This window comes from Rattus norvegicus, chromosome 5, assembly GCF_036323735.1.
Source record: "Rattus norvegicus strain BN/NHsdMcwi chromosome 5, GRCr8, whole genome shotgun sequence".
NCBI classification, from domain to species: Eukaryota; Metazoa; Chordata; class Mammalia; order Rodentia; family Muridae; genus Rattus; species Rattus norvegicus.
The window spans coordinates 81524250-81544247 of NC_086023.1; the positions used below are offsets into that span (position 1 = coordinate 81524250).

A 19998-nucleotide genomic window follows, 5' to 3' on the forward strand; every position below is an offset into this window, starting at 1 on the left:
CAACACTTAGTTGTTTTTTTTTTTTTTGTTGTTTTTTTTTTGGTTTTTTTTTGTTTTTGTTTTTGTTTTTTTTGTTTTTGTTTTTGTTTTTTTTGCTGCAGCCACAAGGGGAGGAGCAGTGCTGGCTGCCCTCCAGGCCCAGTTTCCTCTGCTGTTGACTTTCCATCTGGGGTAAACCGGGAAGGGGTCCGGGTGGAGAATCCCTGTTGGAAGGGGGTCCTGGCTGTAAGTTGGAAGAGCTGGGGTCTTCCCCACTGTCTGGAATGCTCAGTGGAATAAGCACACTGGACCGTTAGGACCCAAAGGGAGCAGTGTTGTGAGAAGAGCTTTAGAGGTGGACTAAAACACAAGCTAGGCTCTGGCACCAGCTCCACTCAGGTCATTGGCACGTCCAGGATGACTGAGGTGATGGGAGGAATCCTCAGGCCAGGGCACCAAACATCCTCAGTTCAGGCCTCCTGCAAGAATGTCTTTTCATTTCTCACCAACTGCAAATGTTATAGTTCCTTGGATATTGTATTGCTTTTTAAAGGTGGCATTTTGCAAAATAATCACAATGCCACTGCTTTTTAGGGCCCGCCGTTGTCACTTTTAGAGGACATCTGAACAAGCTCATCTTTAGCAGACTGAGATTTTATATCTTCCTTTTTTTCCCCCCTCCTTGAACTCCCATTTCTAGCCCGCTTCCCCCACAGGGTTTTTTCCTAATGTAATATATTTTTTATGCTTGAAAGTCTTTTATTGATCACTGTTTCACACTCATCTGCCACAACAAGAGGTACATAAATTGAAATAGAAATTTCTGGGGGAAAATTTTTTCCTGGAATCATAAAGCTCTACACTTTAAAACCTCCTAATTCCCCTCCCCCCCCACTGAGTTGTGATTAGCCTGCAACTTGTCAAGAACAAATTTAGATAAATAGTAAGTGTAAAAATAAAGAATTATCAAAAACACACTTCTTGATGAAACAGATACAACTTTCTTCCTTCCTCAATTGGCTCCTGTATCTGTGAATGAAGATTTCTTACCTTCAGTAGAACGAGACAGGGCTTGGCCTTCCCTTCATGCCGATTGCCAGTGTTTGTAGGGAAAGTGCTTGGAGTGTGAGCAGGGAGCCCCGGACCATGGGCTTTGCTTCATGGTGTGACTTGATTCTTTGAACTCCCTCCAAGATGTATGCTAAAACCAGGCGAGGGTCTATGTTCTTAATGGCTTCTTCATTTACAGTTCTGTTAGATACGTGTGTGTGTGTGTGTGTGTGTGTGTGTGTGTGTAGAGGCACAACCTCAGGTACTCACATACCATTCCTCAGGTACCACCACCCCACCTCCTTTGGATCCAGGAAGGGGCTCTTGTTGGCCCAGAACTTACCAAGTATAATAACCTGGCTGACCAGCCAGCACCAGGGATCGATCTATCTATCCTGACCTCCGCAGTGCTAGGATTATAGGAATGTACTTCATGACCAGTGTCTTTTACGTGATTTCTGGGAATTGAATTTAGATCCTCATGCTTGCAAGGCTAGTACTATACCAGCTGAGCTGTCTCTCTAGCCCTGTTTATTAGTTTTGAGAAAGAGTCTAACTCTGTAGCTTAGTTGGCCTAAAACTCACTATGCAGTGTAGCCAGCTAGCTTTAAACCTGCCGTCCTCCCACCTCAGCCTCCTGAGGTTTGGGATTATAGACATGTCATATCACCCAGCTGCCAGCAAAAGTTATCAAGTCAAGGAGGTTGCCACATAGGCCCCTACCTACTCTTGTTAATGTCAGTGAGGAGGACTGAGGCCCTGATAGCCCAGGTGCCTGGCCACCCTTTTCCCCAGCTGGCCTTGACCCTAAGCTAAATAATAAGGCATTCTCCAACGTTAAGGGCTCTTTCTGATTTCTCACGTAATTCAGATGGAAAAGCTCCGGAAGGCAGCCCCCACGGCGGATCTGTTCGGAGTCGGTATTCAGGGACCTGGATTTTTGACCAAGCTTTGAGATATGCATCTGGTACGTGATGGCTGAGGGATGTGGCCTGATTTGGGTCAGCATGGAGGGTGGGCACAGCTGGCCGTGGCTGCCAGCTGTATACCCTGAGTGAGCAAGCTCTGCTAGTACCTCAGGGCCTGAGGGGCCACCCTCATCCCATCCAGCCATTTTGAGCGGATCTTGAGTCTACCCTCAGGGATGACAGGACTTCTGGAGATCTGGTGGTTTAGGCTCTCTGAACCATTTCAGCAGCACTCCCTACAGATCCCAGACGTGGAAGGAGGAGCATCCCACAGCTACCCACGTTTGGGACCTCAGTCCTTCCCTGCAGGACTTCCAGCCTGAAGCAGCTTTGTGCCTTGTGTATCCCCAGCACAAGGCTAGGCAATAAGCATTTTCTCTGTCCCTGTTGGCCAGGATCACCCTCCTCCTGAGCATTCTGGAACTTTGGTTCTGAAAGAAGCACATTTGAAGGGTGGTGACCACAGCCCTTACTTAGTGAGTTCCTGCTCACTACCAGGCCTTGTGCTAAGGACTCACCATCTGGCTGTTGTTCACAGAGGGGAGTCCTGTCACTTACTGAGGGCTTTCCTGACTGGTTGGCAGTGATCTAATATTTGGACCCAGGTTGGTTGCCCTTCCTGTTCAGTGAGGCCACCACCCTGGGGAGTTCCCTGTTTCCCAGCCCATTTAGCACCTTCCACACACAGGGATTGCTGCATGCAGGATGAGCTTTGGAATCCCTCCAGCCAGCATATGGTGCCCGTCCTACTCTCGAAGGGGTCAGGAGATGGTCAGAGAGCATGGCAGCACGCGCCCTCAGCTCTCTATAAGCAGAGGAGGTGGATGGATGGCCTTAAAGCCACTCATTATAAGTAGCATTGACTCTGTAGACTGCACTCCTCACTATAGCTGGCCAGGGTCTCACCTCGAGCCTCCAGGTCCTACATTGGCTGTCACAACACCATCACCAAGTTTTCTCCAGGCCTACTGACCCTTCTGCCCCCCATTAGATGGAGGGCAAGGATCACATCTTTCTTGCTGCTGAGCCTTGGTGCCTGGCCATCGCAAAAGCTCAATAAATCCTTGGTTGGTGGAAAGAAACTGGCAGAAGCTGTTAGAGTGGGTGAAGGCACCAAGAAGAAAGTCAGGAAGTTATCACTTAGTGATTGATGAAGTGAGTATATCAGCAAGCCACCATGAAATACTGAGTCCTCACCGTGTGCCAGCCACAGGGCTGAATGCAGAGACATAAATGTGCTGTCCCACTATGGGCTTGTGTCCTTCCCAGCGCGCCAGGGGTGATGTATGCAGAAACTCCTCAGAGCCCAGCTTCTGAGTGCTGTGTGGAAATAGGATGGCAGTGGCCCTGGAGCGTCTCACAGTAACACAGGCATCGGCCACTGTCCCCTAGTACTTCTGCTGTGCCAGTGGCTCGTGTGCTCTGTCTGTGTCTTGCTGTCACTGTAAGAGGCAGGGGTCACAATCCTGGTGGCAGGTGAGGGGTCCAACAGTCAGACAGGTAAAAGTGAGTTCAGGTAGGAGGAGAGGATCAGCACCCAGACTCCTCAAGGCTGCCTGACAGAAGAGTCTCTGCTTCTAGGCACAGGAACAGAGAGCGGCCATTAGTAACCATGGTCACCCCCATGTGAATACAGAGAGCCCGGTGCTCATTCAGCCTTCTCATTAGCCTCGTTGCCATCCCTAGAGGAGACACTGAGGTACAAACTGTGAATGGCCAAACTCCTTCTCTGGAGCTGCGCTAAAGAAGAAGTGATGTTCCCCACCTTGACTGCAGGGTGCCAGGAGTTTTCTGGGAAGGCTCATTCATGTCTAGGTCCCCAGACATAGCGACTGGTGTACGACCTGTCCTGGGACCAAGACTTCTTGCACATTCTTCCTGTCTCTTCTGGAAGGTGGGAGCTGGGTCCAAGTAGCCTTAAACCTGCAGGAGGTCTTTGCCCAGTGGAGAGGAGGAGGCACTTTACCTGGGGTCCCTTGACAGCTTAGGTCCTGTTGGTAGGATCCAGCCTCCCTGCCATGGACTTTGTTTCAGGCCCTACATGGTGGGTCATTTTGGGGTCCATTTGAGAGACAGCCATTTTAATTCTCTGCACCTGGAAAGGGCTCCAAGAGGGAGAAGCTAGGTGTGTGTGTGTGTGTGTGTGTGTGTGTGTGTGTGTGTGTGTGTGTCTGTACTGTGAGCCTGTTCTCTGTGTCTGAGAGCACCACGGTTCCTCAGCAGGTGGGGACTGCTCTTCTTGGCGAGCTCGTCTGTCTGGGACTGGACACTTGCTAGAGGAAATGAAGAACCAGCTAGAGGCAGGTGAACAGACCAAAGTCTGTGAGGTCTGGAGAAGTTGCCAGGGTCAGGCTGTTGGCAGGTGCTGAACAGGGACTGGAAGCCCCGTGGCCTCACCGTGAAGCCTGTGGAAATCCTCTCTGTTCTCTGTTGGGAGCAGGTCAGCCTGAGTGATATCCTTATGGTGTGGCGGCTCCTCACAGAGCACTCTGGGTCCCTCTCCTTTCTCCTCTCAATGTAGAAGGTCAGGACTCAGTCACGGCCGCCACCTTTATCTTACAGATTTGGAAGCTGAGGCACAGAGGCGGCTGCAGGTGGCTGTAAAGTACAGGTTTCATGAACTCCAGCTCAGAGATCTGTTGGTCCTCAATGTCTGCCAAGGCTCCATCCCTACCCAGTGACAGCTGTGGGTGCTGGGCTTTGTGGAGACAAGATAGCTGATGGTCTCTTTTCCTGCTGTTTTCCAGGGTCCTATGAATGTGGGATCTGCGGCAAGAAGTACAAGTACTACAACTGCTTCCAGACGCACGTGCGGGCACACCGAGGTGACTGGCATCTGGTTATCCTGTGCTCTGCTTGGTATCCCTCTGGGCTCTGACAGCTCACGCTCCTTCAATGGAGGAGGGAGGGCCATCGGAGGAAGGAAGAAGCCTTCTTGATGTGGGAAGAATAATGAGGATTCAGGTGTTAGGCCCCTGGCTTTGGCCTCTGAGAACCTTAGGGATGCTCCGTCTGGCTCTGTTATCACCTCCCCCTCCCCCACGAGGCCATGTGTTCACATCCCCTCCTTGTCCCTCCTGACAACTCAAGAGAGGGGCCAGAAGCTGTTTCCCATTCTGTAGGTCAGGGGATAAATGAACTGGCTCTTGCCCCCTCCTGAGCCAGGTAATGGGGAAGAGAGACCTAGGTGCAGGCCTTGCTGACTTTGAGCCTCAAGGCAGAAATGAGCCTTGTCTTTCAGAATGTCCATGGGTGGACAGCACTTCCCAACTCCCCATAGCTGCTCCACTCTGTCTCTCCCTTGGCTTAGCCCTGTCCCTGTCATCATTCTTGCCTGTTAGCCATCTCCTTCCTATCTCTTTCTTTCTCTCACAGATACTGAAGCCACCTCAGGAGAAGGAGCCTCCCAGAGCAGTAAGTATTTTTCCCACATCCTGGGTTGGTGGGGACCAAGCACGGGGCATGGGAAGTAGTTGTTCCTTCCTCCCCAGGACAGCCTCTGACAGACATGTAGCTGGAGGCCAGGCCTTAGGACCAGAGGGATCTTCTGAAATAAGATCAGGCCTTCTCAAAGTGGGTTCCATAGCATGCACATTCTGAGGAGGGTCCTCTCACAAAAGGGTTCTCTGACCAAGTATCTCTGGGAAACCTTGAGTTATACTCACACGAACGTAATTGACATCTTTGCTATGGGTGTCCCATGCCACCATGAACATCCCCGGAAGAAGCTGTCAGTGTACTTTGGACCCTGAGTTATGGGCTTTGGGTTCTGTAGCTATGTTGGAGAACAGTTCTCCCAGAGGACACTCAGCCCCTGGGACAGTTGCATCGTGGTGCTTTGTTTCAGGCAGGATTCTAGATGCTGGGGCCCTGTGATAGATGCCCACAAGTCCTGCTTGCCCTCCAACTCCACCCTCATGAGATAACAAGCAGACAGCCCACGGGGTACACTCTGAGGTCAAACCTCTACCCTTCCACCCTCTCTGTGGACATGAGCTTTAAGAGTTCTACCTTCAGTGACTATCACAGATGGACATGTATCTAGGTCCATCAAACTCAAATGTTCTTAGAGTGTTGTCCCTGACAACTCTAAAGCAGAAGCCACCCAGGTACTGAGTGTTGGGAGTGGCTGGGTAAGTCCAGTCACCTAAAGGACCTCATATAGAAGTGTGGATGGATGTGGTCTAGCTACCAATGGGTGTGTGCACAGAGCTCTTACCCTGATGAATGAAGCCAGGCACAGAGGAGCTCATCTACTGTCAGAAAGCACAGGCTTGGGGGCGGGGGGGGGTGCAAGGAATGCTAATGGAAGTCAGAAGATTGGGCACCCTAGAAAGAGTCTGCTTTCTGCTTCTTGAGCAAAGGTCCACAGCACTTTCTGTGGGTAGAAAGACCAAGCTACTTGCTTAAGACATAAACACTTTATTCTGTGGGGGCCAAGGCATGTTTTTTGTGGAGGACCAGATAATGAGGAGGGGCATGGTATCTCCGTCCCCAGCCCCTTACGTGTAGTGAAACTCCAAGGGGACATGAGGCTAGATCCCTACCAGTAAAGATGGTGACAGGATCTGACCCCAGGAGCCAGAATGTGATCCTGTTCATTTTTTTGTTGCCCCATTATAGAATACTCAAAGATAATGAATATTCCCCAAAGCAGAGCAGGTCAGTGTTTACACTAGCCGGAGCTGAAGAAGACTCTGTACCTGAAGCCAAGCCCTGAGGTCATTGTTGTTGAGTCACTGACTCTGAGCGGGAAGCAAAGCTGATGTAGATCCTGAGTTCAGGTTGGCTAGACACCTGCCGCATACTATGGCTGGGGAGGCACGGCAGCAGTCTCTCCCACAGCCCAGCCCTGTCTCTGTCTGCTTCAATTACTCCTCCCTTCTTTTCTCACCCCTGTGGTCTGCCTGTGGTCAGCCACACATTTAAAGACCTTGCCTATTTATCCTTCCTTCCTTGGCTATTTTGGGTCTCCGGCCTCGGTAGAAGCCTGTCAATGGGCTGTTGTGCTGTATCTGGTTTCCACTGCATGGGCTCACTGGTGTTGGTGCTGTGGTAAACTCGTTTTTAGACCTTTCCTCATTTGTTTCCTTCCTCTTTATGGGCCATTTTTTCCATAGCCAGAATGTTGTCTTCTCTGTCTTATGTCTCAACCTAAATCAGGCCTAGAGCAGCGCTCTGTGTCTAGTGAGCGTATGGGTCAGCCTTGGCACAGAGCAGTAGGGCATTGGAACTGAAAGGCTCCTGTCAACTTCAGACTGCCACTTTGCACATGAAGACTCCGGGTCCCAGAGAGTGGAAGTCATTCATCTTCTTAGCAGTAGAGACAGGCCTGGCCAAACAGTCCTTATGCTTCCTAGTCTAAGGATCTGTCATGCACTTAGCAGGGAGACAGTCCAGTATCACACATAGAGATACACCCACCTGCTCACCCATCTCTCAGTATGAGAGGATCGAAGACCACCCCCCCCCCATATACCTTCTCCAGCTCTCATATTCATCTCCTAGGTCTTCTCTGGAAAACCCTGCCAGGTGACATCTACCCTGTTAGTCAGGTGGTAGCCATTGTGTTCTGTCTTACTTAGGGTTACTATTTCCATGATGAAACACCACAACCAAAAACAACCTGTGGAGAAAAGAGATGTATTTGTCTTATACTCCACAGCAGTGTTCATCAGTAAAGGAAGTCAGGACAGGAACTCAAACAGGGCAGAAACCTGGAGGCAGGAGCTGATGCAGAGGCCATGTAGGGGACTGCTTACTGGCTGGCTTCCTTAGTCTGCTTTCTTGCAGAACCCAGGACCACCAGCCCAGGGATGGCACCATTCACAATGGGCTGGGCCCTTACTCACTAATCAATCAGTAATTAAGAAAATGCCTTACAGCTGGATCTTGTTCCATTCTTCATTCTATAGGCTGTTATTCCCATCTCACAGGGGCATTAGGGAGTGAATCCAAAGTCAGTCATACTTTTGTGAAGGTAGAGTGGGGTTTGGACTTAGGTGTCTCATCCCAGAATCTGTCTCCTGTGACAGGTCTATGGTGGCATTCCTGGGACTCCAAGCTCTCTTGTGAAAACATGGTTTAACTGAACAGACTCCTTTGGGAATAACTCTCTCTCTCCCTATTCAACCCTTCCATTAAAATTCTGGAATATGAGAAGACAGGGTGGATTCAGCGGGGAGGGTGGGGTGGCTTTCAGTGACAGGAAACTGCGGGAGGGAAATGCGGCCTGTGGAAAAGGGAGCAGGCCTTCTGACAGGAGACACTGTGGGCAGACAGAAGCAAGCAGAGGGAGCAGTGGCAGAGGGCAGGCAACTCTGGGCAATCTGGGAGAGGAAAGTCAGGATGAAGCCTCATCTGGAATTAGCCCCTGGGTAGCTTTCCCTCTTGGTATCCAGAGAAGAAGATAGAATTATGAGAGAAGCTCAGGATTATGGGACAGAATGGGAAGAAGGTTTTTTCTGAGGAAAAATCCCGACTTGCCATGGGAAAAGAGGTGGTATTGAAGTAGCAGCTTTAGAGAGGACCTGAGGTCACCTGATTTGTGTCCCTGCCCCCCACTTCAGAAATTAGATAGGGAATGTGGGGAGGGGGAGGGGGAGCAGAGACTAGCTCTCCCTTGGAAGAGCCTGGTACTTAGATCCTGTGAATATCTACAAGTGTGTAAGTTATGAGCTCCTTAGGTGGTGACAGCTCATCTCTGCAGTCTTGGTGTCTGCTAAGACACCCTCAGAAGACACCAGTTCCAGAGATGAGATGAAGGCAGAGGTGAGAAGAAAGATGGCTACTGTTTTTCATGTCTCTGACTTCAGCTGAGGGGTCAGAAACCTTCCTATCCTACCCAGGGTGGTACAGCCTTGGCATGGAGTATTTCATTGGCTCTTCTACTGGATGCCAAGGAGCAGGAAACGGGTCCAGAAAGAACAAAGCACCCCAGTGTGGTTTATCTAAGCACAGAATGGCCGTGTACCCTGACTTGCTTTGGCTTGAAGTTAAGTGAATAATTGGTCCCTAGCTCTCTCTTCTTCCCTCTGTGCAGCTTTCAGTAAGCTGCTGTTTCTCTGCATGCTGCCTAGGGACCCTGGGGAGATAGAATTCATAGGCTCTCCACGGGTCATTCACATATACTGGGTCTCAGCTAGTCCAAATGCAAGAGGGTGTGCCCTGGAAGGAAAGGTGTAGGCCTGGTTGCTGCTGGCCTCACTGTGGGAGGCCTACAGAACAGGCAAACTTGGGCCAGTGTTAGCTATCTTAGTAGAACAAGTCTATAAAAACTTAATGACTCAAAGCAACCAACCCTGGTTTTCTCCTAGTCTCTATGGTTAGGAATTTGAATGTGGCTTTTCAGAGTCCTCTGGCTCAGAGACTCCACAGGACTACAGGTAGGGTTGGCCAGAGCTGTGGTCTCATTTCAGGGCTCAGCTTGTAGGGGTTTCTTCTAGGTTTGGTTGAGTGAGGAGGTGAGGGTTGCAGGGTCCTGTCCCTCTCAAACTATTAGTCTAAGGACCTCAGAGGGTCAGACTCAACTCCTTGCTACCTGCATCTCTCTATGACTAAACTGAGAACATAGCAGCCACCACAGAGTGAGCAGGCAGGGATCAGGTGGCCTGTGCAAGGCCAATGCCCTAGCTGTCTGTCACCTAACTTCAGAATGACACCCCATCACTTTGACCACATTCTCCTAATCACCAAGAGAAGGAGTTACATGGGGTGTGAACACTAGCTGCAAGGGGCATCAGCATACCTCTGAAGCCAGGCCTCTGTAGGACTTGGGCAGATTACTCATACATTCATAGGAGACTGCTTCTCCCCTCTGTTGAAAAGACAGGTTGAGAAAACCCAAGAGAAGAAGAAGGTAGCCTGGCCCAGCTACCTTGATCACAGTTACATCTACCTGGCCTTCTCCATGGGAACTGCAGTAATTCTGAGATGGGAGACGAGATCCTCTAGAGTCAGGTCCTAGAGAACTTAGCTCTCACAGGGAGGGTTTGAGGGTCAGTTGGGGAATCAGAACTCCCAGGTGTCTTAGGATCTGCACAGAGGACACCTGTTGTCACAATCCAAGCCTTATAGTCCCAGAATGCAATCTAAGGCTGCCCTGGAATGGAAGTTCAGAGTGGGATAGAGGGGGCCCTGCCTAAGCATGGAGGAGGAGCTCAGAGGTCCGGGGAGTGAGTAGGACCACAGCCGCCTCTGTTCAGAAGAGGTGGGCGTTGCTGAGGCCCAATGGACCAGGATCAAGTTCTCCATCGGACCCTACAACTGGGGCTGGACTGGCTTGGCTCCATCTTGATTCCAGGGTCTGGTGCACTGAGCAGCAACCTCACCCTGGGTGACCAGTGTGCTGTTAAGCTCTGTATCTTTCTGTTCCCTCTCCCCAGACAATTTCAGGTACACGTGTGACATCTGTGGGAAGAAATACAAATACTACAGCTGCTTCCAGGAGCACCGAGACCTCCATGCTGTGGATGGTGAGTCAGGCCCCTCACTCTTGGGAGTCACACCAGAGAAGTGCCCCTCTTCCAGATCACTGTCACCACATAGTGCCATATATCCCCGGGGAGAGGAACCTCCCATGAAGGATTCTGGGGAGGGAATGTCCCTTCATATACGTGTTCCCTTCTGTGGCAGATCCAAATGTAACTGCTGGGTTTTTTTTATAGTTCAAAGTGAGTTGAATATTGAAACTTGAGGTCAAGTCTATTTTACAGTTTTATATTGAGTGTTTGCATTCTATAGTGAAATTAAACCAATTTGTTAAAATGAATGATGTCCTTTGACATCTTAGATTATAGAGGTGAGTGTTAGAACAATAAATTCAAGCTATTCCTCTGTAGAATGTTGATTCCTAGAAAGAGGATTTTATGCCCAGAAAGGACTTGAGGTTCCCCCATCTAGTCCTACACCTTCACCACTGAGGAGCAGTATAAGGCCTGCTGCCTCTGCCCCATTCTCCTCTCACCTCCTGCTTCCCTTCATCCTCTTTGAGCCCCTTTCCTCCTGTTCTTCCATCCCATGCCTGCTGGGGCATTCTGAGCCCCTAGTGAGGAGGAAGAGTGGGCCAGGGTTGGGCAATGTGTCTTACTGTGGCCTTGCCTTCTTCATGGTTTCCTCATGGGCCAGGTCAGGCCTTCTGGTGGCACAGGCAACCCCATAAACCTAGGCATGGCTGGCAGAAGTAGCAATTCCAGGGACTAACAGGACTCCTGTTTGTTTTTTCCTCCTGCGGCTGTCGCCTCCCGCCTGGGTACAGTGTTCAGTGTGGAGGGGGCTCCGGAGAATCAGGCAGGTAAGTCTTTGTGACCGCCCATTTTCTCTGTCCCCAGCTCTTATATCTGGGGTGAGCAGCATGCTTAAGGCTGTGTGTTCTCCCACAGACCCCTTTGACCAAGGTGTTGTGGCCACTGATGAGGTGAAGGAGGAGCCTCCAGAGCCTTTCCAGAAAATCGGACCAAGTATGCGGGACCCTGGGGTCAAGGGCTGGTGGGGTTGGGTGAGGGAGGTGGGCTGAACTGTACTCTAGGAAGGCTGTATCTGGAACTTTGCAGCTGACAGTTGGGCTGAGCAGTCTCAGGACATTAGCCTTCAAGGAGCTGCAGTCAGGGTGTGGTCAAGGTCACGGGAATGACAGTAGCCACCCCACAGCTGCATGCTAGCCTTGTTTTGGCAATTCATTTATGGTTCCCTGTTAGCCTCCTGAACTTCTGCCTCCCATAGCAGTGGTAGATGCTAATGAGGTTGCAGACTGCATGTTAACACAGTACCTAGAACGTGCTAGGTACTCAGAGGGTAATGACCGAGGACATTCGAGGGACCTCAGTGAACAGAGCTGAGTAGGGCAGCTACTTCCAGATGTAGACCCCCATCAAACCCCCAAGGACAAGGACCACTCTTACAAGTTGTTTGTCTTCAGCAAACTTGTCTTGAAGGTTGTACAGATGTAGTTGACAGACATGGCTCTATACTTGGGCAACTCACATGGAGGTCAGGGGTGTGGGATCGTAGACAAGTGAGCAGAGAGCTAGAACCCAAAGAATGAAAACTGAGAGGCTTTCAAGGCAAATACAGGTGGGAATGGAGCCCTACCTCACAGGCAGAGGTGTGTATGGTGTGTACACATACACACTGGCTCTGGCAAAGGGAGGAGACACAGTGGTGGATTCATGTCTTTGAGGACTCTGAGTTTTAGGATCCAGTGTCTTGGTCTTTATGGAGCTGAGCCAGAGTCAGGGTAGAGAGGAACTCAGGCTGCTAGGAGGAGACTAGATAGGGAGAGATCCCCATGGTCAATGGAAGCAGGTACAGTAGGACCACAAAGAGGGAGACTTTTCTGTTTGTCCCTTCAGAGTTCCAGAATGTTCCTTTCACCTGTTTCCTGTGCCTCAGTAACTGTCCTACAAGAAGAGAGTTTTATGGACTGTTGTTACAATAAGGATCCAAGGCTGTTTGCAAAAGTACACACCAAAACAGAATGAGGGGGAAAGGAATCTGATGAGCTAACACACAAAAGAGGGGGATGCTGTGCAGAAGGGAGCTCTGCCTGGGATCTTGGAAGGTTCCAGATGCTGCCCGTGGGGCCTTTTCCTCCTGCTCTCTCAAGATGCTCAGGGGTTGCTCTTCTCCACTCATTCAGGAGCTGCAAAGGGAACTGTGTCTGCAGAGGGCCTCATGCAGTGCCTGTTGCCTACATGGTAAACATTGGACACATGGGAGTGTGAAGATCATCTTGTGGGCTGGGAAGACAAACTCCAAACTGAGAGTGACACTGTAGAAGCTCAGCAGGTGCTCACCCCTGCCAGGGCGCTTCCGCTCACCCGGAAGCCGGGGACAGGAATTAGAACATCTCCATGGCTAGGGAATATAGGTCCAGCCCAGTTCCTGACTCTTATCCAGGGTGTGAGATGAGGGTGTTACTGGGAAGCCAACAGGGACAGGAATTTGAGAGCTGGCCCAAACCTACACCCCAACTCTGCACCAAGCTGGATGGTGTCCTCCTACTTGTGAAGTCTGTCTGATCCACCTTGCCATGGAATGACTACAGCCCTCCCCATTCAGCACGAACACAGGGATTAGGTAAAACACTATTGTAAGTAAATTAGCATGGTTTTTGTCACATTAACTAAGTAGAACCTATAGACTGCCCATTAAGATGCAGGATGCACATGCCTTTAATCCCAGAACTCCAGGAAGCAAAGACAGATGGCTCTCATGGATCTCAGAGTTTGAGGGCAGCCTGGTCTATAGAGTGAGTTCTAGGGCTGCCATAACCACACAGAGAATCTGTGTCTTCAAGGCCAAACCAACCAACCAAACAAACAAACAAACAAAATAGGGTGCGGAGCAGGATGGACCTTGTTCTGTGCATAATCTGATGTGCAGCCCTTTCTAGGGTCTGGAGAACTCCCCACTGAGTGTGCTGGAATTTCCCTGAGGAACCCAGGGTTGGTAATCAGCACACCCCCAGCTTGCCCCAGCAGAACTAAGGTAGCTGCACCCATGTCAGGATCCCTGTAGAGTGAGGGTGTGTGGGAGAGGAAGAGGATACTATATGAGGAAACCCGTGGCATGAATCTCTAAAAACTATAATGGGCATAGGACAAGGGGAGCCTGGGTACCCTAAGGGAAGCCCCAAAGGTCCAGGAGGGTTCCTGGAGGAGTGTCTGCTTTCCACGCAGCATCAGCTGAGCCTGTGGGAGAGGAGGAAGCAAAGTCCTAGTAAACAGGACAGTCGTTGGAAGAAGAGTGCTGGCTGGCTGCCAGTCACCGTCAGCTGCAGACTGGGGTTGGCTGCTGTGGCCGTGGCAGGAGGGACGTGGAGAACAGTTTTCATCGACTAAGAAAGGGAAGCTGGCTCACATGATCTTTATGCTTGGATAAGGGAGAGAACATGAAAATCAGAAACAAAAGCTCGGGAACAATGAAAACTCCAGTTGACAAGGAAAGCGCGTAGAAGAGTCCAGGGAAGACTGTATCTCTAAACACTGTCACCAAGTCCAGACAGAACCATTTCTGTTCATCACATATAAGAAATTAATATAGGTTCAATATGGCAGTGCTTACTTGTAATCCTAGTACTGAGTGCTAAGCCAGGAGAATTTCAAGTTCAAGGCCAGCTTAGACTACAAAGCAAGAATCCTGTGTGGAGGGGAAAGGGAGGAATAAGTGGTGGAGGAGAAGAAAGAGGAAATTGTTACCACTCATCTCCCACGTGGGCTTCCATAACAAACCACACAACCTAAAGGATTACCAGTAACTGCTACAACATCTGGAAGCCCAATGTTGGCCTGCCCATGGGGTTAGGTTCTGGTGAGTTGTGTCTTCCTGGTTTGCAAATGAACTTCATATGTCACCCCTTTTGGGTGGCAGGGGAAGGGAGATGGGACACTGAGACCTGATGTCTCTTCTAAGGACACTAGTCCCATGTGGTTCCTACCCTCACTATCTCACCAAATCCTAATCAAGTCTCAAAGCTCCCAACTCCATATGGCATCACAGTAGAGTCTAGCACTTCCGCATGTGGGTAGTAGGCGGACAGTTTATGGTTGTATGGCCCTGAGGTTCTGTGGTGCCTGGGGCTGTATGGTGAAAAGCAGTAGGATAAGATAAAAAGGAACAGAACAGAAGAAGATGAGAAAGGATTTTTGGGGAAACAATACAAAAGCAGAATGGAGCACTGCATGGCGTTAATGACAGAATTGGTCTGCATGGAAGTAATTAGCAACATAATCAAAAAGGTAACAGAAGACCGTGAGAAATGTGTAAGAACAGGGAACCGGCTCAAAGGAACTGATAATGTGACCGGTGTGACAAAGATCGCAAAGATATCATAGAAGAAAAAGTTGCTGAGCTAATGGAGCTTCTGTGTGTGAGAGTTTGAAAGGCTTGTCATAATGTCAGGATGTGGCTATCCTGACATCAATAGATCCTAGTGGCTTTAAACCTGTAGGTAGAAAAAGGGAAAATGATCCATCTACATGTAGAAAACAAGTCATATCTACCCCTGAGTTTCAAGCAGACGTCTTGAGAATAAGAACATCATCTTGGCAATATTGTATGTGCTAAGAAAGTGGGTATGTTTGGAAGGAGAGAGGCTATAAGAATTTTATACCTGGACAAATTGGAATTGACATGCAAATAAAAAGTGCATTTAGAAAAACGTTTTTTAAAAATGTACTCAGCAAACTGATTGGTGGAGCATGTATAAGCACCCAAGAAGCTGTAGTGTCAGGGGATGTGTGAACTCAGAACAAGTACATTTTAAACCATTGTAGGTCAAATTACAGAAGCTGAGTGCATATGCTATAGATTATCCTAATGTAGGTGTGAGTTATAAAACTGGACCAAGAGTAGCTCAACTGGTAGTTGGATACTTGGCCTAATGTGTTCAGACCCTCCCTGGGCTCTATCTCTAGCACCAGGTAAATTGGGCATAGTGGGGCATGCCAAACGCAACCATGTAGTGAGTTCAGAGCCAGCCTGCCCCTAAAACAGAATAAAAATTGAAAGTAAAAGAGAGGCATGGATTGGTGAGTAACACAGTAAAGTGTTACAGTGCTGTGCACAACAACCGACTAGCTAATCCTATGGGCTCAGAGTGTGGTCCTTGCCAGCAGGTTCAGCTCCTCAGAGTTTATCCAAGATGGAAATTCTTTGACTCCAGACCAAATCTGTGGCATCAGAATCTCTGGAGTAGAGCCTGGTGGTTGATCTGTGCTGTGAGACTTTCTTACATGTGCTAAAATGTCTCAGAAAAAGGTCTGGAGAGAGTGTCAGTGGTTAAAGGTTGCTCTCCTAGAGGACCGGAGGTTCAATTCCCAGTGCCCACATCCAGAAGTTTATAGCACACGCCTGTAACCCCAGCTTCAGGAGATCGGACACCCACTCCTGGTCTCCATGGGCATCCGCACACATGGCATCCATAAAGAGACAAGTAAATACAAATAAATATTGTTTCAGCTTAATAAGTGGCCAGTTAAATGCCCTTTCTCAAAAGTAAAAGGCTTTAAAATGCCATTTCTGTCCCACTGTTAACAATTAGCAGTGCTGTCTAAAATAATAAGGAATATTGAAAAATAATGGAACAAGGTGAAAATGGAAAAGCAAAGAGCTCCTACCCTAAGCAGCCAGAGCCCCAGAGGACAAGCCAGTGTATAAAGCACAGAAAAAAGTGCAGGTTGACGCTCCTGCAGCCAAGATGTTTAAAACCAATAATAGGTTTTGATGTTTAGATTTTTGCATATCATAATGAAATATTCCAGGATGGGATCTGAGTCTAAATGCAGAATGTACTTACTTTTCATATATGTGTGTAGATAACCTCTAAGTGATCTTAAATATCTGTAATGACATTATGTGTGGCACAGAGATTCAGAGCTTGGAGTTCCCTTCTTGGGGCATCTTGTTGGAACATTTTGGGTTTGTTCACCATGTAAAGCCAAATCGATCATGGCAATAAAAGCAAGCCGTATAATCTCCCCGGTGAGAAAACGGAAGCTGTCAAGCTCATTTGAAGTAATCCCAATCACTAATGGTTTACCAGCATTGTACCTAGTTCTTCCCTTATCTTTTCTCGTTTCTTCTGTGTGCACTTTCTTGGGGACTTTGCCCTTCTCCCTTAAAGAGATTAAAGGCCCCTGTCATGGCTTATTGTGGCGCTGTCTGTTTCCTTGTGCCTGCATACCGTGGGTGCAGCTTTGAAGTTGTGTGATGGTTTGATCATCTGCCTCCCTTTCTACATAGCTCCTTGAGGATAAGGACATGACAGTTTCTGCTCAGCCCCCACATCAGTGTCATCCCTGCTTAATGAATGAAAGCATAGGATTGTGTAGGAACATGTCATTAGACACATGCAAACACGTAGGAATCACGACCTCACAAATCACTAGGAACTTAATAATATTAACGCCAGACGAACTAATAAAATGGTTTAATTAAATGTTTGAGCAATGCTTCTTAAACTTTCCCATGCATTGGAACGTTCTCATTAAAACGAACTTATGGGCCACACCCATAGAGATTTTCTTTTAACAGATCTTGGGTTTCTGTCAGCCTCCTTTGGTGTTAATGTTACTGGTCTGGGAACCACTTAGGTGCAGTGTGTTAGGACAGGGTCTCATGTCACATAGCCCAGGATAACATAGAATCCCATATGTAGATGAGGATCATATTGAACCTCTTGCCTTGCTTCCCTACTGCTGGGATTACAAATGTGCACCACCATGTGCAGTTTATGCAGAACTGGGGAGGGAACATAGGGCATCCTACATGCTAGGCAAGTTTCCTAGTCCGCCAGTAAAGATTTTGAGCCACAAATTTTCATACACCAAGCAATAATGTGCCTAAATTAAAAAGTGAATCCAGAAAAGCAATGGAGTGGGGGAGTTTATTGCAGCCTCTAGTCTTGGCTGGAGCAAACGGATAAGGTTATATAAGACTGAAATAATATAATTAATACAGTTGATCTAATAACCTTGACAGGGACTAAGATCACACACCTTTTCAGTATTCATGAGTCAGATCCAAAAATCGTTTAACTACGCAAAATCCTAAAGCGTCCATCTTGGGAGAGGAAAGCAAAGGGAGACTAAGAAGCCAGCAGAGACAAGGCTGCCTGTAATACATGTGACAGAATGTTGGTACCATGAATCTACAAATAGTTTAGTGATTTTTAAAGGAGATTCACAAAAGAAAAACTACAGTTAATTATACAAGAAAAATAATCAATTTCCTTAGAAATCAAAGAAATGGAAAATAAACCTGTAAAGTAATTGGGTCCTCCTTCCCAGGTCAAATATGCAAAATAGAGGGGTAGTCATAGTACAGGATGTGGTTGGGTGATGGTGCCATGGCTAGCAGAAGCTTCCAAAAGGCTTGCCCTTCCCCACCTATCCCTCGGAAGCCACGGGCAGGCTCCTGAGCAGCGACCTTTATTTTTAGATCATGTACCAAGTGTGCAAAAGCCCCTGCACGGGTGTGGATTCCAGCATTTTTTAATAAGGGGGTGGGGTGACTTGAAACAGTCTGAGTGTCCCTTGGTGGAGGGCAACTGGCTCAGCAAATTCCCAAGTCCCATGGGAGCCATGTAGCCAATAAAGGCAGTCCTGGAGATCAATACTTATTGATTGGGCAAGATGTCCACAAAGTATTGTCGATTGAATACACCAGGTTACAAAGAGGATATCGATCAGGGCTGGCTAATTCAAGGCCATAGGAGCCAGACAAACGGTAGCAGCAGAGAAACACCCGAGAGGAGGGTGGAGCGGGGTGGGGCAGGGCCGGGCAGCTGCTGATGCCCTGGGAGATGATGTTCCCCTTGGTATAGGGATCGTCGAAGATGGCACTTGCTCCTTTAAAAAAAAACTTTGAGCTCATATTTGTCAGTGTTTTATAACTGACCCCAAACGAACCATTTTACATCAGGCGTCTTTAAAGGAGAATTTGGGCAGAACCTAGAGAGATATACTGGCAAGAGCCCAGGGATGGGCCAGCAAGATGGCTCAGAGATAAAGTGCTTGCCTCATTACCTCATGCCTGATTCCAAAGCTTGGTCCCCAGAACCCATGCAAAGGTAGAAAGAGGGTTGAACCAACCCCATTAAGTTGTTCTGTGACCTCTACGTGTACTCTGTAGCATGCATGCACCCACACACCTCAGACACATATAATGATAAATAAGCAAACAACAAATATTCAAGCCTAGTGAGGACTAAGAAGTAGGACCTCAGCTCTGGTGGTTAGGGACACCCTGGAGATAAGGGACCGTGGTTGTGACTCCTGCAGTGGGCAAGGCTTGCAGAGAGGCTGATGGAATGGCTGGCTTTAGGTGTCCAGCTGGGTTCTTCTTAGCACCAGGACCGGGGCTTTCGAGACCTGAGACTGGGACATGCCAGGCACTGTTCTAAGAATTCCACACTCAGAGCTAACCCTCACGGCAGTCCTCTGGACATCCCTGCTGTTACCTCCCTCTTACAACGAGGAAATTGGAGGGATGAAGTGGTTAGGGGCAAGAGAGTTGGTTCAGTTCGTAAAGTGTTTGCATGGAGACATGAGGACCTTACTTCAGATCCCCAGGACCCAAATAAAAAAATCAGGTGTAGCAGGTGGCGTATGCCTGCGATCCCAAGCTGGCAGACAAAGGTACTGGCCAGCCAGTCCTCCAAAAGCCCTGCAAGAGACCTTGTCTCAAAATATGAAGTAAACGACTGTGGAGGAAAATACCCAGCGTTGACCTCAGGCCTCCGCACGTATGAGAACCCATGCACATGTGTACATGCACCCATCTCAGCAGCCCCACCCCATACACAGAGCACCAACTGTCAGGAATTGAAAAAGAGGCCACAGCGGGATGAACCAGAGAGTACCAACTCCACAGTCCAAGTTGAGTCTGGTTGGTGAGCCCACAATGAATTGCAGTTTGGGTGCTAAGAGAGAGCTGATCTCTTGGGGGGCAGGTGCCTGTTCTCACACTTCTTTCTCCTTCTGCAGAAACCGGCAATTACACCTGTGAGTTCTGTGGGAAGCAATACAAGTACTACACACCCTACCAGGAGCACGTGGCCTTACATGCCCCCATCAGTGAGTTACTTCTCCAGTCGGGGCATGGGGAGACCTGGGGAGGGACAGTGGTTAGCCACTGGCCAGGACTCTGGAGTCTTGCCAGGGAAGGTGTCCATAAGGTGAACTTGGGTCCGGGCTATCAGGTGTCTGGGTCTGTCCTGGGCCCACGAGGTAGACTTTGAGGTAGAATGGCCTAGAAAGCCTGCTCAGAAACTGATTCAGAAGAGCCTTCTCAAAGTAGCTTAGGATACTCTCTCATAGAGTAGGTGTCTAATAGATGTGGTTTGTCCAAGAACTGCAGTGGGCCCTGTCCCCACCTTTTCCAGACACCAGCACATGGTGGATGTCCTGACTCTACTCACACCCCCACAGTATCTATCTTGTGATGTAGATTTCCTTCTAGTGGACCAAGGCCCAACGTTGGTGATGGGAGAGCAAGATAG

General features: G+C 48.8%; 1 protein-coding gene across 13 annotated transcripts in view; it reads left to right on the forward strand.

Annotated features, from left to right (window-relative positions):
• Positions 1–19998, forward strand: part of Zfp618 (zinc finger protein 618) — a 166314-nt gene that overhangs the window by 110199 nt on the left and 36117 nt on the right. For 6 of the 13 annotated variants that reach the window (XM_063261297.1, XM_063261299.1, XM_063261298.1 and 3 more), the window contains 7 exons: positions 1901–1996; positions 4745–4822; positions 5373–5411; positions 10382–10470; positions 11229–11289; positions 11378–11455; positions 19484–19573. In XM_063261297.1, the coding sequence (XP_063117367.1) occupies positions 1901–1996; positions 4745–4822; positions 5373–5411; positions 10382–10470; positions 11229–11289; positions 11378–11455; positions 19484–19573 (531 nt within the window). Of the gene's footprint in view, positions 1–1900; positions 1997–4744; positions 4823–5372; positions 5412–10381; positions 10472–11228; positions 11290–11377; positions 11456–19483; positions 19574–19998 lie in introns of all 13 variants that reach the window. The other 7 variants (XM_008763813.4, XM_017593751.3, XM_039111067.2 and 4 more) reach the window with 3 other exon arrangements.